At 37.1% G+C, this 17,373-nt stretch overlaps 1 protein-coding gene across 1 annotated transcript in view; it reads right to left on the reverse strand.

The window, feature by feature from the left end:
• KCNU1 (potassium calcium-activated channel subfamily U member 1) overlaps window positions 1-17,373 on the reverse strand; it is a 227,634-nt gene that overhangs the window by 58,154 nt on the left and 152,107 nt on the right. Inside the window, exons 21-23 of the mRNA XM_053578834.1 lie at window positions 6,283-6,297; window positions 5,084-5,094; window positions 3,244-3,282 (exon numbers count right to left, since the gene is read on the reverse strand). Coding sequence (XP_053434809.1) covers window positions 3,244-3,282; window positions 5,084-5,094; window positions 6,283-6,297 — 65 coding nt within the window. The remainder of the gene's footprint in view (window positions 1-3,243; window positions 3,283-5,083; window positions 5,095-6,282; window positions 6,298-17,373) is intronic.

A 17,373-nucleotide genomic window follows, 5' to 3' on the forward strand; every position in this document is an offset into this window, starting at 1 on the left:
CCACCCCCTCTTTCTCTTTTTTCTTTTCTTTCTTTCTTTTATCCCTTCTTGCTCTTCAACCTTCTCATGCTTCTGGCCCTGTACAAAAAGGACTCATTGAAACCTTAGTCCACAGGCACGACAACTTAAAGAGCAAGAGGAAGTGAAAGAAAAATTAGGGCAAGGAAAATGATAAAAGAAATCACTCATGAGGAAGAATCAGCAGAAAACTCCTGGCAACGTGAAGAACCAGTCCAGAGCAACCCCTCCAAGGGACCATGAGGTAGCTACTGCAGAGGATTCCACCTATAAAGAAATGTTAGGAATGAAAGAAAGGGAATTTAGAATACAGATGATGAAAACAATAAAGGAAATGATGGAACAATGAAGGAAACTGCTAATAAAGTGGAAAATAACCAAAAGGAAATCCAAAAACAGGATCAAATAAGAGATGAACAATATGAAGAATATAGAAAGGCTATAGCAAAACTGAAGGAACTGAAGCAGTCAATTAGGGAACTTAAAGATGTAATAGAAAGTATCAGCAACAGGTTAGACCATGCGGAAGAAAGAATTGTGGAGGTAGAGGACAAAGTTCTTGAGATAACTCAGATAGTTAAAGAGGCAGAAAAGAAGAGAGAAAGCAGAACGTTCACTGACAGAATTATGGGACATTATGAAGCATTCCAACATATGAGTGATAGGAATCCCAGAAGGGAAGAAGAATGACCCAGAGAAATGGAAGCCATACTAGAGAATATTATAAATGAAAATTTCCCAAATATCACAAAAGATTCTTACACACTCCTTTCAAGAGGGATATTGGACCCCAGGTCACCTCAACTCTAACCAAGCTTCTTCAAGACACATTGTGATGAACCTGTCCAAAGTCAACACAAAAGAAAAGATTCTGCAAGCTGCCAGGACTAAGTGCCAGTTGACCTACAGGGGCAAATCCATCAGAGTGACTGCAGACTTCTCTAATGAAACTTTCCAAGGAAGAAAACGATGGTCATCTACCTTTAATTTACTTAAACAGAACAATTTCCAGTCCAGAATTCTATATCCTGCTAAGCTAAGCATTAAAATTGATGGAGAAATCAAATTATTTACTGATATAGAAACATTGAGGAAATTCGCCACAACAAGACCAGCTCTATAGGAAATACTTCAATCTGTTCTAAACACTGACCATCACAATGGATCAGCAGGAAAGTAAGAAGTCAGCAATTAAAGGACAGAACCTAACTTCCACACTGATGCAAAAGATAAAACTAAGCAATGGACTCTCACAAAATAAGATGAATAGAATACTACCACACTTATCAATTATCTCAATAAATGTTAATGGCTTGAATTCCCACTGAAGAGACGTAGATTGGCTGACTGGATTAAAAAACACAAGCCATCCATTTGCTTTCTGCAGGAAACACATCTGGCTTCAAAAGACAAATTAAAGCTCCGAGTCAAGGGTTGGAAGACAATTTTTCAGGCAAATGGAATTCAGAAGAAAAGAGGAGTTGCAATCTTATTTTCAGATATATGTATATTTAAAGCAACTAAAGTCAAAAAAGGCAAAGGTAGTCACTTTATATTGGTCAAGGGAAAAATACAACATGAAGACATTTCAATTCTAAATATTTATGCACCCAATTTAAATGCTCCCAGATTCTTGAAACAGACCTTACTCAGTCTGAGCAATATGATATCTGATAATGTCATAATAACAGGGGACTTTAACACTCCTCTTACAGAGATGGACAAATCCTCTAAACAGAAATTAAACAAAGATATAAGAGATTTAAATGAGACCCTAGAACAACTGTGCTTGATAGACACATATAGAACACTCCATCCCAAAGATAAAGAATATATATTCTTTTCATCACCCCATGGAACATTCTCCATAATTGAGCATATCCTACACACAAAACAAACCACAACAGAATCCAAAGAATTGATATTTTACCTTGTATCTTCTCAGACCATAAGGCACTAAAGGTGGAACTCAATTCTGTGGCTCAGTCGGTAAGGTGCCGGCTCCATATACCGAGGGTGGTGGGTTCAAACCCGGCCCCGGCCAAACGGCATCCAAAAAATAGCCGGGCATTGTGGCGGGTGCCTGTAGTCCCAGCTGCTCGGGAGGCTGAGGCAAAAGAATCGCTTAAGCCCAGGAGTTAGAGGTTGCTGTGAGCTGTGTGAGGCCACAGCACTCTACCAAGGGCCATAAAGTGAGACTCTGTCTCTACAAAAAAAAACAAAAAAACATTCAACCCCACACAAAGGCATGGAAATTTTACTGCATAGAGTAAAACTGAAAGCTTTCCCTCTTAGCCAATACAATTAGGCAAGACAAGGAAATAAAGGGAATGCAAATGGGAGCAGAGGAAAGTTCAAACTCTCCCTCTTTGCTGATGACATGATATTATACTTAGAGAATCCCAAAGACTCAACCACAAGACTCCTGGAAGGCATCGAAAAATACAGTAATGTCTCAGGATATAAAATCAATGTTCACAGGTCAGTAGCCTTTGTATACTCCAGTAACAATCAAGATGCAAAGTTAATTAAGGACACAACTCCCTTTACCATAGTTTCAAAGAAAATCAAATATCTAGGAATATACCTAACAAAGGAGGAGAGGGACCTCTATAAAGAAAATTATGAAATCCTCAGAAAGGAAATAGCAGAGGATATTAACAAATGGAAGAACACACCATGCTCATGGATGGGAAGAATCAACATTGTTAAAATGACTATACTTCCCAAAGCAATCTACCTAGTCAATGCCATTCCTATTAAAATACCAACATCATACTTCCAACATTTGGAAAAAATAATTCTGTGTTTTGTATGAAATCAGAAAAAAAATCCATATAGCTAAGGCAGTTCTTAGTAATAAAAATAAAGCTGGGAGAATCACCATACCAGATTTTAGGCTGTACTACAAATCCATAGTGGTCAAGAAAGCATGGTACTGGCACAAAAATAGAGACATAGACACTTGGAATCGAATAGAAAACCAGGAAATGAAACTAACATCTTACAACCACCTGAACTTTGATAAACCAAACAAGAACATACCTTGGGGGAAAGACTCCCTATTCAATAAATTGTGCTGGGAGAACAGGATATCCACATGTAAAAGACTGAAACTGGACCCACACCTTTCCCCACTCACAAAAATTGATTCAAGATGGATAAAGGACTTAAATTTAAGGCATGAAACAATAAAAATCCTCAAAGAAAGCATAGGAAAAACACTGGAAGATATTGGTCTGGGGAAAGACTTCGTTAAGAAGACTGACATAGCAATTGCAGCAACAACACAAATAAACAAATGGGACTTCATTATACTGAAAAGCTTCTGTACAGCTAAGGAGACAATAACCAAAGCAAATAGACAACCTACACAATGGGAAAGGATATTTGCATGTTTTGAATCAGACAAAAGCTTGATAACTAGGATCTATAGAGAACTCAAATTAATCCACTTGAAAAATGCCAACAATTCCATATATCAATAGGCAAAAGACATGAATAGAACCTTCTCTAAAGAAGACAGATGAATGGCTAACAAACACATGAAAAAATGTTCATCATCCCTATCTATTAGAGAAATGCAAATCAAAACCACCCTGAGATACCATCTAACCCCAGCGAGAATGGCCCGCATCACAAAAATCTCAAAACTGCAGATGCTGGCGAGGATGTGGAGAGAAGGGAACACTTTTACACTGCTGGTGGGACTGAAAACTAGTACAACTTTTTTGGAAGGAGGTATGGAGAAACCTCAAAGCACTCAAGCTAGATCTCCCATTTGATCCTGCAATCCCATTACTGGGCATTTACCCAGAAGGAAAAAAATCCTTTTATCATAAGGACACTTGTACTAGACTGTTTACTGCAGCTCAATTTACAATCGCCAAAATGTGGAAACAGCCTAAATGCCCACCAACCCAGGAATGGATTAACAAACTGTGGTATATGTACACCATGGAATACTATTCAGCCATTTAAAAAAATGGAGACTTTACATCCTTTGTATTAACCTGGATGGAAGTGGAAGACATTATTCTTAGTAAAACATCACAAGAATGGAGAAGCATGAATCCTATGTACTCCATTTTGATATGAGGACAATTAATGACAATTAAAGTCATGGTGGGGGTGGGGGAAGGGGACAGTAGAGAGAGAAAGAGGAGGGAGGGGTGGGGAAAGGAAGAGCAGAAAGAGGGAAGGAGGGAGGGGGGTAGGGCCTTGGTGTGTGCCACACCTTTTAGGGGCAAGACACAATTGCAAGAGGGACTTTACCTAACAAATGTAATCAATGTAACCTGGTTTATTGTACCCTCAATGAATCCTCAACATTAAAAAAAAAAGAGTCTGGACACATAGGTGTGGCACAGGACTAGCTCTGTCCAATGAAACATGAGAAGCTTCCCCTGTCCCCTTCAGGCTCTTTCTTAACCTGTGGAGGTGACCTTCTTGGGTGCATGAGCGGTCATGGACGGCAGAGTTCTCCTGCCTGCCAGACTGCTGCTGGACGCATTGTGTTCCCCTAATAAGAAATAAGCATTCTTGCTCCTGAGGCACAGTGGGTTCATAGTTGTTACCACAGTGTAAGTTCAACCTACCCTAATGCCAATACCTTTTCCAAAAAAGCATGTTCCATAGAATATTAGTAATGGGAAGAGTCCTGAGGAAGGGTTTTTTGTAGTCAAATAAAAGTTGAGAAAATAGAGTAATGTTCCGAAGATAGTATATAAGAGAATTTCTGCAATAAGGAAATCCTTTAAAAATGGTATAATCCACTGTTTCACAACTTACTTGACCACAAAGACTTTCACTATTTACTTACATACTTTCTTACTTTATTTACTTATTTAAAAATATCTTTTGCTATCCACTTTGGGGGGACATACTGCACTGTGCGGCCCCTGACAGTCTGTAGCTTATGACAGTACTCTCTCCTGTGCCATTTCACTCTCCATCTTGGGAGAATTACAGCCTACTATTCTGTGTGATGAAGGGTTAATAGTTTTCCCTGTGAATTAATGTAGCTAATTATTCAACAACTGGCCAAAATACTCAGAACCTTAACAAGAAATCTTACTTTCCTCAACCAAGTTAGCATCTAAATTGCCATCTTATGCTGTAATTTTTCAGATGTAAAGGCTTAACTCAAATTTAAACTGAATTTTCAGACCTGAAAATTGGAAAGGAGCTAGGCAGAGAAGCTGGGGTGAAGGATGGAGCCTGGGAAAAGGGGTTGGGAAGGTACAGAGGGTAATTCCTAATGAGATTTACCAAGACCTTGATACAATTCTTTACCTCCTCCTGCACTTAAGACCTACCTATAAACTCAGTGGACTTAGTGAATTCTAATAATTTACCAAAAGATGTGGTAACATAAGCCTCAAGGCCAGCTTGGTCAAATGGGTTACCTCATTCATTCAAATTAGCATGCCTTTCGGTAATTTAAATATCCGTAAGTCATGAGCCCCAACCCAAATTCTAAGAGCCCCTCAGGCTCTCTTAATGGTACTAGACAGGAGCATGGTGCTGGCCTTCTGCCAAGCTTGTTAAAGGAATTCACCAGGGGACATACTTAATACCTGAGTCTGTTTTAAATTTTTATCAGGCTTTAGAGAACTGGCTATGTTACTTGTTTGTAGAACCCTCTTTCTCTTCAGTAAGTGGCTTTCTGGACACTGTCTCTTAGCCTGCTCAGCACATGTTTACATGAAGTACCCACACTGGTGGTGACTGTCTCTCAAGGACTGTTTGGGAACCGTTCAGGGCTGTTTTACCTTCAGAGAGCCGGCTTCTTGCTCTCTGCCCCTGGTACTCACGTCTACAGCTATAACTACTACTTCCCTCTGGTCACTTTCTTCAGCTTTTTCCCACTTCTTCTTCTCCACCCCCACGATGGATGAAGAGTCTTTGGTCTATAATTAAATGTCCTTTTGGCAAAAGGAAGATGATCTTCTTCCAAGCACATTTTAACTTGACTCAGAATACCAAATCAATCACTGTATACTTCTATCATAATAAAAGCGCGTTCTATGTATACGGGCCGTTACAAGCAACATCTTTCTTCATTCTGATGTTATGGAAAACAGATATGCCTTAGAGGAAACACCTGTTGGAGACCTGCATAAAAGAAAATTCTGGAGGACACCCACTTCATCATAAAGGCATCCATCTGGTGTCCTTGCCAAAGCAAAACCTAATGTGATTTAGATCAACAACCCTTAACTAAAGCTCCCTTCTTCCATATGCTTCACAAATGACATGAACCTTGGAGAAATATGCCTTCTAAAGAAACTAATAAATCATCTGCAAGAAAGCTCAGCACTACGAGTCTTAGAACTTGGATATAAGAAATAGAACATAAAGATGATGCTATTGGAAGAAAACATAGCCATGGGGCACCATCGGGTCAAAACGGACATGTCACATTGGGTGAAGGGGAGGGGGTTGTGTAGGGGAGATACTGGCAAGAAATGTGGTGGCTATTGTCTGGGATGGCCTCAGTGAGACATGTTTAGGATGAGAGTGGGGTTGGTTCTCTGGTCACAAGACACGCTCCTCACTGCCCAGACAGTGCCACTTCTACTTTGGAGCTTCTTGGAGGTACCGGACCTTGAAATGTCCTCAAGAGTCCCAGTATGTGGCTTCCGCTTTTAAAAATTAATAGGCCAAGTGTGCTGGGTGAAAATACCTTCTGCAGCTGATCCACTTGTGGATGTTCAGAGCAGCACCCGGAGGATGCCCCCAGCTCTCTGCTCTGATGCCTGCCTATCTTTGAGCTGCTTTAATACGCATGAGGCCACAGTCCTGTGAGTGCTTGGCCAAGCCCCACCTGTGGAAGTCAGGATCTTTCCTCCCTGCTTCCTGGAACGATTCTGAGTAAATTGTACTTACTCTCCCATGTTCAGAAATTGTATCACTTAAAGGAAAATATAAATAAAGAATTATGTGCCTCTGATTACTGGTGGTGGCACTTGATGAGAAAGGGACCAAACCATATGAGAAAGCCACTTGAGTCTGGTAGGTTTCAGAGCTCCAGGGTAGGCATCATGGTTTCCAAGAATATAAATGTGTTGTCATTATTTTCTCCAACTTGCAAAATTGACTCAGATTATTCTTGACGATGATTTTGGCCAAAGGATATGATCTTTTGTTGCTCACAATATCTGTTAGAAATTTCAAAAAGCCCTACTAGTACCTTTTATTCTTTTGCAGGCCTAATTTTTGGCTTGTGTTAGGATTCTCGGGCTTGTAATCATTCCATATGAAATCCCATTAAAACTCTACAGGTGGCTTGTAAATTATTAGGATAGCATTTTCTAGCCTGAATGAAGAGCAATATATATATTTTTGTTCAAAGCTCGAGTTATACAAAGATAACAAGTCTTATGAAGTTTTAGCATAGGGAGGAGAACCAGTCCCCTGATCAAGTGTTAGGAAGGAGAGAAGAAATGTGACTGTGTGTCTAGGGATTTCAGTGACTTTCTTGGTTTAATCTTTGAAAAGTCCATCGCAGCAATGTCTTGAAAGTAATAGTTGGGTTCCTACCAAAAATGTGAAGCAGAATCTCAGACCCAGATGCCTCTGATGGTGCTGAAAATTTTGTATCTTGAAAGCTATAGCTGCCTTCTCTCCAGTGACTTTGTATATAGTGACAAGACCACATAGTTCACACCCAACTTGGGAATCTTCAGTTCTGTCTACCCCTGTTGTGTTATGGGGGAAAGTCAGCTATAATTTGGGAAATAAGGGCTGGTCATACAAATGGCGCTTCCCACTCTGTGCTCCTCCAAGTTCCCTCCTTGCTTTTCCTCTACACATTCGCACATATACTATAGTCAAATATCAAAATCTGAGCCTAGTCTTTATGGCCACATTATGATTTCATTTTTCTGGGTTTCATCTAGTTGCCATTAATTCATCACAAGGTATTATTTTTAATTGAGAAGGAAGTTTAAGGTTTAAAAATATGAACAATTCTGAGCAGTTCAGTCCCCCCCAAAACCTGTGTATGAGCAAACTAAATAGGCATTTTCTGAGCTCCAAGTAACTTTCAGAACCAAGCAACTGGGAAAGAATCTCAGGAAGCTAGAGCACAGACTGCACTTCCCTATGCGGAAGCCAGAGGGCGGACTCCACTACCCCATGAGGAAGACCTTTGCAGCCCCTTCCTTTCCTATGAGGCATGCACTAGGTCCGTCTTACAACCAGCTTGACCAGTTATTCACGATGGCACTCTTTTACTGGGTAAACTAAGAGAAAATCTGCCAGGAAATCTCATGGACATGGCATACAATGACAGCAGCCTGTTTGCCTCCAAAACACCAGCCCTTCTTGGTTTTCGCCATCTGAAAAAACCTTAGGAAAGTGCTTCAGGAAGAAGGAAATAAATCTGCTGTCTTCCAGAGAGGGATGATGGGCTGTTCTGGTTTGCTCGGGACTGGGGCTTCCTAGTTTTCAGTTAAAGCTCATCACTCTATGGCCAAATGCAGTTGCCTCTACCTCCTAATTTGAAAAGCTCCCAAGGAGGAGGGAGGAGAAAATACTGAATAAAACAATTGAAACCCATGCTTAGAAAACTTCCACACTGGGCAGAAAACTTCCCACACCTCCATGATTATAAACGAGTTTCGCTGATGTTTAGTGGAAGGAGGGCAGCTCCATGTTCTAGTGAACTGTATTTTCCAACCTCCCTCTGCTTCCTGGTCTCTCCTGATTCTTTGGATATGCAAAGAATGAAGTCACTGTGTAATATATAAGCTTTAATAGTAAAGACTGTAGGCATGATGAAAAACTATCTGTAAATGGTATTTTAAAAGGAGGGGTATGGGAATTCAGGATCTCATTGTAGTCAGTATAATCTCATGTCAGTCCACATAGAAGAATTCATGAACTGTGTTTTAAGGTAAACCAATAAGCTGTGAATAAAGTATTCTGTTTGCCTTAACTACTTCTTTACAGATGGGTTCTATTAAACTCATGGCCTCTGTTTTCAATGTTTACAATTTGAGACATCCACAAAGACTTTTTTTTCCCCTAGCTTCTTGCTTATAAGATAGATCCAAGGTCAAAGTGGCCCCAGCCCAGGTGAAGGCAAGAGGAGGATGGTGTTTCTCTTGGATAAACCTATGTCTGAGCCCACATTTGAGCATCTCTCTGTTGAGCTTTGTTATTTCTGATGAGTGAAAACTGACAGCATTTCTTCAGAGCCTTTTCTGTGAAAACACATGTGTGGGCATCTCAGACGGTAAATTGTTACCAGCCAGAAGATCAAGGAGAAAGATAAAAAGACAGTTTCTCTCTTTCTCACTCATTCCACAGATGGACCCTCATTTAAATCATTATATTTTATGGATTTTGTATTTAGGATTTCCCACAATGTGAGGACAAATGAGACATGACCCAGGGCACCAAGCATCTTTAATAAAGGCCAGAGTCTTTGCCCTGGGCGGAAGAACTTGGGACTCAGGGCAAATCTCTTCTCTCATGCGAACAATTTCCTTAGCCAATCTTTCAGCATAAGGTTGTATTTTTAGGTGTTCTTTCCCACACTCCCCAACACTTTTTAAATGTCAAATGACATAAACAATGTTAATATGCACAGAACTTATTTTATTTCCACATACAAGAAAACTGAGATGCAGTTTTCTTTGTTCAGTGGACTCAGAACTGCAAAATCAAGTCAGTAACTCTGATACTTTCAGTCCTACAATGCATTGCTAAAACAAATACAAATTTCAGGCAAAAGACTTTTTTTATATTACTTTTTTGGTAGAGTGTGGAGGTAGGGAGTATGAACATGAAATAATTTGAAAACTACCTTGCTTTTTATTGTATCGACCCATTTTCCAATGGGTTGAGATCAGATCAAGATATTAACATGCCATAAATGCTGTCAGTGGGGTGACAGGCTTGCCCTAGAAAAATTACTAACAATGATACCCTCCAAAAGAAATTAGGAATAGAAACAATAGCATCCATGGGAAGGTTACTGGTGCAAGTGTGCATGTGTACTTGTATGTTTGTGTGACAGAGAGATACAGAAGGGAAGGGTGGGTATCAAATAGAAAAGTGCACACCCCAAAGAGAAAAATACAATAACTCCAGGGTACATGAATACTAGGGATATTTTTATGAGAAATAGAAAGTTATTTGTGAAATCTTCTTCTCAATACTGCTTAGTTTATCTTAAATCCCAATGGCTGGATGTTGAAATGGAGACGATTGTAGTATGCTGGTGATTATGGACTTTTGGAAACATTGGAAGGACCTAATGATGTGTTGAGGGCCACAGGTTTTTAAAATTTCCTCACATCTGGAAGCCATCACTGTAGGGAAGTTTGTTGAATAATGGAATCCTGAGTGTTATAACATTTTACTTAGCACTGGTGACCTGTCAAGGAACAATGGCGATAATGGAGCTGGAGGCCATTTGGGAATCACTCATGACATGGAGCCCTCCTGCTTAGTGTGTTACATGATAGCTATTTCTAAAAAGTGACATGCCTCGATTAAAGATGAAAAGTTAGAATTAGGGGTCTCTGGTGGGAGGGAAAAGGTTGTGGATGTTGTTTTTTTAATAAGAAACCTGACTAGAGTACAGCTGTTACCAGGCATGAGAAAGATAAGAACAAGTCAGGGGGTTTTAGTGAGAAGTAGAAGAGGAAGCAAGGGGTGAGAGAGCTTCAGTAAGGCAGGGCCACTCAGACACAGACACTTTCCATATTTTAGTTCTTTAAATTAAAGGCTACTGAGAATAAATCTGTTCTCCTCTAATTTGAGATTAGGTTTCTGAAGCTCATTAAGTCCCTGGCTTTCCTTATGTATGATTCTATAGGGGACGTTTGTATCTCAATTCCTTGAAGCTAAGGCCTGTTGCATCAGGAAACCATCTGGATGTTCCACCTCTTATACACCTAAAGCTGCACAGGTAATTTTGAAAGTCTTTTCTTTTCTCTTTTTAATGTTTACTTAGTTGCAGGCATTTAGAGAGGTAAGGACATGGAAAGAGAGAGAACAAAGAGAGAGAGAGAGACAGAGAGAGAATGAATATGAGTGATTCTACAAACATTTTGGAAATTTTCCTGTAATTTAAACATCACCACCAAACACACACACGTACATTTTGGTAATACAATTATGTCTAACCTCAATGCCTGCAACATGGAACCATTGCAACATGCTAAGTAAGTGTTGGTGGGGATCTTTCTTGCTACTGTCTCACGGCAGGGCCAAGATCACCCCACAGTTCTATGGAAGTGCATGTATCTCCTTCTTTACTGTCCATGTAAACCAAGGGGAAGATTCAAAATTGTTCTTTGTCAAGATTACCAGAGAAGTATCTCTGGATTTTATAGACTATAATAAATACAAATAAAAAATAATATTGTTTTCCTGATGATTAATGTCTTGACTATTTTGCAAGAAAAATGCATTCCTATCTCTTTTTCATATCAAAGTATCCATGGAAATAGACTCCAAGTTATGTCTGAACTCTTGTTGGTTTGTGAAAGAGTAAAATGCATATTCCATGAAGTTGTTTTACAACCTCTTCCTTTTCACCATCTCAAAGGAACTGACCCTCTTTCATTCAGGATTCCAAGGAGAAAGCCCAATAGTTGCCCTTTATAAGGTATTCCTTATTTATCTGTACTTTCCCAAGTCTCCAATAACCTTTTAATCCAAACTCAAAACTTTTAATGGTAATTTAGGATAGAAATTATTGCCTTTGTCAAATTGTCATAAAGCTAATATTTAACTACTATTTCCAGACATATGATATGATACAGATCAACTTAACTGTAATAGAGCAATTGTTTTGTTCTGTGAAGAACTACATAGTAAATGCTATTATTTTAAGTCTTGCAGTCCAAGAGACTGAATTTATATTATTTGGGTACTTACTTAAATGAATTTTAGTAGTAATATTCAAAATATAATAACAATAGCTTAGTCCATTTTAAAAATTACAGCTCTACTAGTGAAAAGAAAGGAATTTTAAAGGGATTTTGCTTAAGTGGCATTTATAGTATTCTCTATCACTAAAATAAATTGCAAATTTTCATATGTTAATGCTAACCTGTGATAAGATTTGACATATTTCATCTCTGAAAATGTCTTTTCACACAAATAGGTACTGCACAATACTGAGACTGCTCCAGGAGCATGTATTCTAATTGGGTATATTTATCATTTTGAAGGCATTTATAAAATTCTATTAGATTCTTCTCTTGATATTTGCCTTTTAGCATGTCATTATATTGCAGATTAATCACTTGCAATGGAAGTTTAGGGAAATACTTTTCAATTGCATAGTTAAATAATCTTTGAAATATAAATCATTTTTTGCACTTGCATGAAGGTCCAAAAGATCCTGCTAGAACTGATATAGAGGAGGGGGATGGGAGGGGAAGGGGGGAGATTTGATGGAAGGAGAGTAAACGATGGGACCTTTCCCCATGGCTCATATTGCAAGGGTACATGTCAAATCTATTAAGTATAGAGTATAAATGTCTTAACGCAATAATTAAGTAAATGAGGCAAAGGCTATATTAACTAGTTTGATGTAAGCATTCCTAATTGCATATAAAATCAGGACATTTTACCCCATAAAGGCATCAATGTATACATGATCTATGTGTTTATAACTTAATAAAAAGAAAAAAGAAAAGAAAAATAAAATAAATCCACTGAAAGTTTATGTAGAAATAGCAATCTCACTTCTTGTTTTAACTATTTTTCTCCTAGTGTTAAGATTGGATTTTTTAGACAGAAAGCAATACAGAAGGAGTAAAAAGGACCAGTGCTTCTGGAAAGAAGGACTAAAAAGCCTGTTGTTTTTAATTTTAAACCTTGGCAAATATATTAAAAAGTGTGACATTACGTATGATTTAAAGATTGATAATTGTCTAGCCGGGCGTTGTGACGGGCGCCTGTAGTCCCAGCTACTCGGGAGGCTGAGGCAAGAGAATTGCTTAAGCCCAGGAGTTGGAGGTTGCTGTGAGCTGTGTGAGGCCACGGCACTCTACTGAGGGCCATAAAGTGAGACTCTGTCTCTACAAAAAAAAAAAAAAAAAAAAAAAGATTGATAATTGTCATTTGGAATTTACCCTAGAATAGATTTTATATACATTTTGGCTTTCAATTTTAAGAAAATTCATTAAGGAAAATAATCAAACTGCAATTATGAATGATAAGTTATGAAGCCACTTAGGATTCAAAAATAATGGACGAATGTAGTTCTCATTCAGAAATATTTTAGACTTGATACAGAGTTCAAAACACACACAGTCTAAAACTTTACTACTGCTAACCTGTTGAACCAATATGTGGTAGCGCAAGTGAAGATATTCAACTTCTATTTCTTATAAAAATTTGCAGAACTAACAATAACAAAGTCTACAAGAACATATGCAGTTTACCACTGACACTACCAATTGAATAACTTATGATAAATTCAAGTATTTTTCACTAAATACCTCCTGATGAATAATACAACAAATAGCCACAGTCTCTCTGCACTTTACATTTTAAAAGCTTTGTAAATATGTCTAACTAGGAATGTTTCTGCTTCATATGTATTTTTATATCAGTTGTATTACATCTTAGTAGATTCCACTTCAGTTTGTACTGAATTAGTGTTTTCTCAACTTTTTTAGATGTATTTTCAGAAGTAGTTGTGCTATGAAGACACAGAAGCTAATTCTTTAGTCACTTCAAACTTAGCATTAACTCCTTGAGTAGATAACAACTAAGAAGTATGAGTAATATCTGTTAACTCAGTAAGATGCAAGGGAAATCATTTGCAATTATTTACTTTATTGTTTGACTATTGATACTGCTCTCAATGACTTCAATGCATCTAACAACTGTTTATGCTGAAAGATTAATAATGTTAAGCAGTTTTATATCATTTAGATATATTTCTTTGGTTGCTGCAATCAGACACAATTTAATTAACTACCTATCAGTAAATGGCTTTACTTTTGCTTGGCTATCAAGTGAGCAACTCAGAGACAAACTGTGGTTGTAAATAATGCTTTTATGAGATAGTCTTTTTAAATTTTGTACATTTTCTAATCACTGATTCACTGCAAATTTGGGATATTGTGATAAGTACATAGGTCAATAATGTCAACACACAATATTGCTTTTATCACAGATATACATTTATTGCAAATTAAGCACAATTCTTTATCATTGCAAACCACACAAAAGCAAGTAGTGGAGTGGGTTTTGACTTCTTATCTAGAACACAGCCTGGCATAATTCAAAAATAGCATTTGCAGAGACCCATGTTATCACACCACTTCTGTGGCATTTGTTAATGGTAATTTTTTTTCATGCATTATATATAATTCTAACATGCTTAGATTTTTGGATTAAAAGTAGCAAATTATAGTTTATAAAAGGAATTTCTTCAAAAAATCATTTTTATACAAGCCTAAGAGACCATTAGCTGTTTAATAGATGAAAGTAAAGTATAAAAACCAACCAAGAGGAAAGCTCTTATAAGATGACATACTATTGACTTTTGAATATTCACCCTCCTAAAAAAGGAATAAAACACTGAAAAAATATTACAATAAACTTATTTTGAGTTTTAGAAATCAATTAGAGCTTTGAAGCAATGTGAGGAGTGCTTGTTTAAGAAAAATGACAGGATCTTGGTAAGAATTGTGAATTTGTGGCATTTTGAATGACCATTTTCTCATCCTCTCCTCAGTTCTACAGTAGCTTTGAAAACCAGAAGACTTACAATCACAGAAGCTGTGGAAAACAAACATTTAGCAGAGGAGCTTAACAGCAACTAAAGAAAATTTTAGCAGAGGAGCTTAACAGCAGCTCTGAGTTGACAGAGGAAAGAAATGATGAACCAGATATAAGTCAATTGTGATTATCCAGCATGAACAACAAAAAGAAAAGCATATTGAAACAGCCATTCAGGAGGAAAGAAGGGATTTGGAGCTTGCAGAAAATCTCCATTTACATAAAATGTCATTATTTGACTTTTTTAGCAGCTTTCTCGAGACACTCATTCATAGGACTTGTCTTTATTTGATCTGACCCAGAGCTTCCTCACTGTTAATAGTCATTTCCTTTGGGTATTTTTCAAAACTCATCAGCAACAATTATTAAAATTGCAGATGTCTGCCATGGTTAACAGTGTGGCAAAAAAAAAAAAAAAAAAAAAAAAAACCTGAGATATCCCTAATTCTTTATCTTTGAGTCACCTTAAAACTCTATAAAGACAAGAAACAAAGGCTAGAGAAGAGTTGTAAACTGCTAGAGTGTTAAAGGAATTCTCCAACATATACATGGAGCTCTTTGGCAAAGGCAAAGAGACTTATTAATTAGTTTAAGGCATTTACAGAAACCTCAGTGTAAATATTAAGTGATAATAAATATTGGCTGAGTAAGTGGAGACTTAAGTGTCAATATACAAGAAAGGATACAAACTTCAAAGAATTAGCTCTAAAAAATCACTTAAGAAACAGACTTTAAAGAATTAGTTTGGAAAAATTACTAAATGAATAAAAAGCAGGGCCAACACAACGATAGCAAACTCTGAGATGAGAAAGCAAATTAATATCCAGTGTTGCCACATTGTATTATTAAAAATATCTAGTTTTTCATAAGAAATTAGGAGACACAAAGACAAAGGAAGTCTGAGCCATTAACAGGTGAAAAGTGATCAACTGTGTCACTGAGGAAGCCAAGACATTGGACTTACTACACAAACATTTTAAAGCAGGTATTAGTAATATATTTTTAAAACTTGAAACCATGCTTTAAGGACTAAAGAAAACTAGAGAATAATATGTTATCATATACAGAATATCAATAAAGAGGTAGAATATAGGAAAGAATTAAAAAAAATTGGAGTTAAAAAAGTCAAAGAACTGAAAAGAAAATTTTAGCAGAGGAGCTTAACAGCAACTCTGAGTCGACAGAGGAAAGAAATGATGAACTGGATATAAATCAATTGTGACTATACAGCACAAAAAGAAAAACAAAAAGAAAAGCATATTGAAGAAATATGAACTGAGCTTTAAAAAATTGTGGGGCATCATCAAGTATACCAACACACATATAATGAGAGTTCTTGGAAGAGAGGAGAGAGAGAAACAGGGACTGAATAAATATTTCATTGAATAATGACCAAAAAAAAAAAAAATCCACAAATTTGATAAAAATTTTACTGTACATGTCCAAGAAGCTCAACAAACTTTAAGTAATCTCAAAGGGACTCACATCTGGATACATCATAATCAAACTGTTGAAGGCCAAAGACAGATAAAAAATCTTGAAAGCAGCAAGCAAAAGCAACTCATCATCTACAGGGATCTTTAATAAGATTAATAGCTAATATCTCATCAGAAACCATGAAAACTAGAAAACAGTGGGAAGATATATAAGATGTCCTGGAAAAATAAAATGACTACTTCTCAAGTACTCTATATCTAGCAAAATATTCCTTAAAAATGATAAAAGAATTAAGGTATTTCTACAATGAGAGAAATTGCCAGAATTGTTGTTAGCAGACTAGTACTGTAAAACTAAAGAGAGTTTATAGGCAGAGATGAAATAACAATAGACATTGACTTGAATACATATTAAGAAATAAAAAAGTATTGTAAAAGTAATAAAATAATAAATATAAAAGAGAGTGAATACATGTATCTTCATTATATATGTATATATATATACACACACACATATATATAAGCTTCTGTCTTTTCTATGTGACTTAAAAGTCAAGTGTTCACAAAATTATAAAAATGTGTTGATGGGTTTATAATGTATAAACATGTAATTTGTATGACAATTCTAGCACAAATGTGAGATGAACGAATGGAGCTACATAGAAGTAAAGTAGTTATGCATTACTGAAAATTAATCTCTAGGGCAATAACTAATAAAATAAAAATATTTTAAAATAAATGGCAAGAGAATTAAAATGGTACAATAGAAAATATCTATTTAATAATAAAAGAAGAAAGTAATGAAGGAAGAGACTAAAAGTGATACGAAACATATAGTAAAAAATAGCAAAATGGCATAATTAAATCCTTCATTACCCATAATTAGTTTAGATATAAATGGATTACACTGGAGGTGGAACAAGATGGTAGCCAAGTAACAGCTTCCCTGCATCTGGGCACGGTAAGTCTGGGGAGATAAGACTCCAGGCATCTCTGGCTGGTGGGATATGCCTATAATCATCCCTTTGAGGACACAGGGAGTCAGCAAGGGACTTCTGGACCCCAAGAGGAGGACAAAAACAGTGGAAAACTGGCAAGTGGTTGCGTGTGTTCGATCGGCTTAATCCCGACAGCAGCTGTAAGTACAAGCAGC

This window comes from Nycticebus coucang, chromosome 24 (assembly GCF_027406575.1).
Source record: "Nycticebus coucang isolate mNycCou1 chromosome 24, mNycCou1.pri, whole genome shotgun sequence".
NCBI lineage: Eukaryota > Metazoa > Chordata > Mammalia > Primates > Lorisidae > Nycticebus > Nycticebus coucang.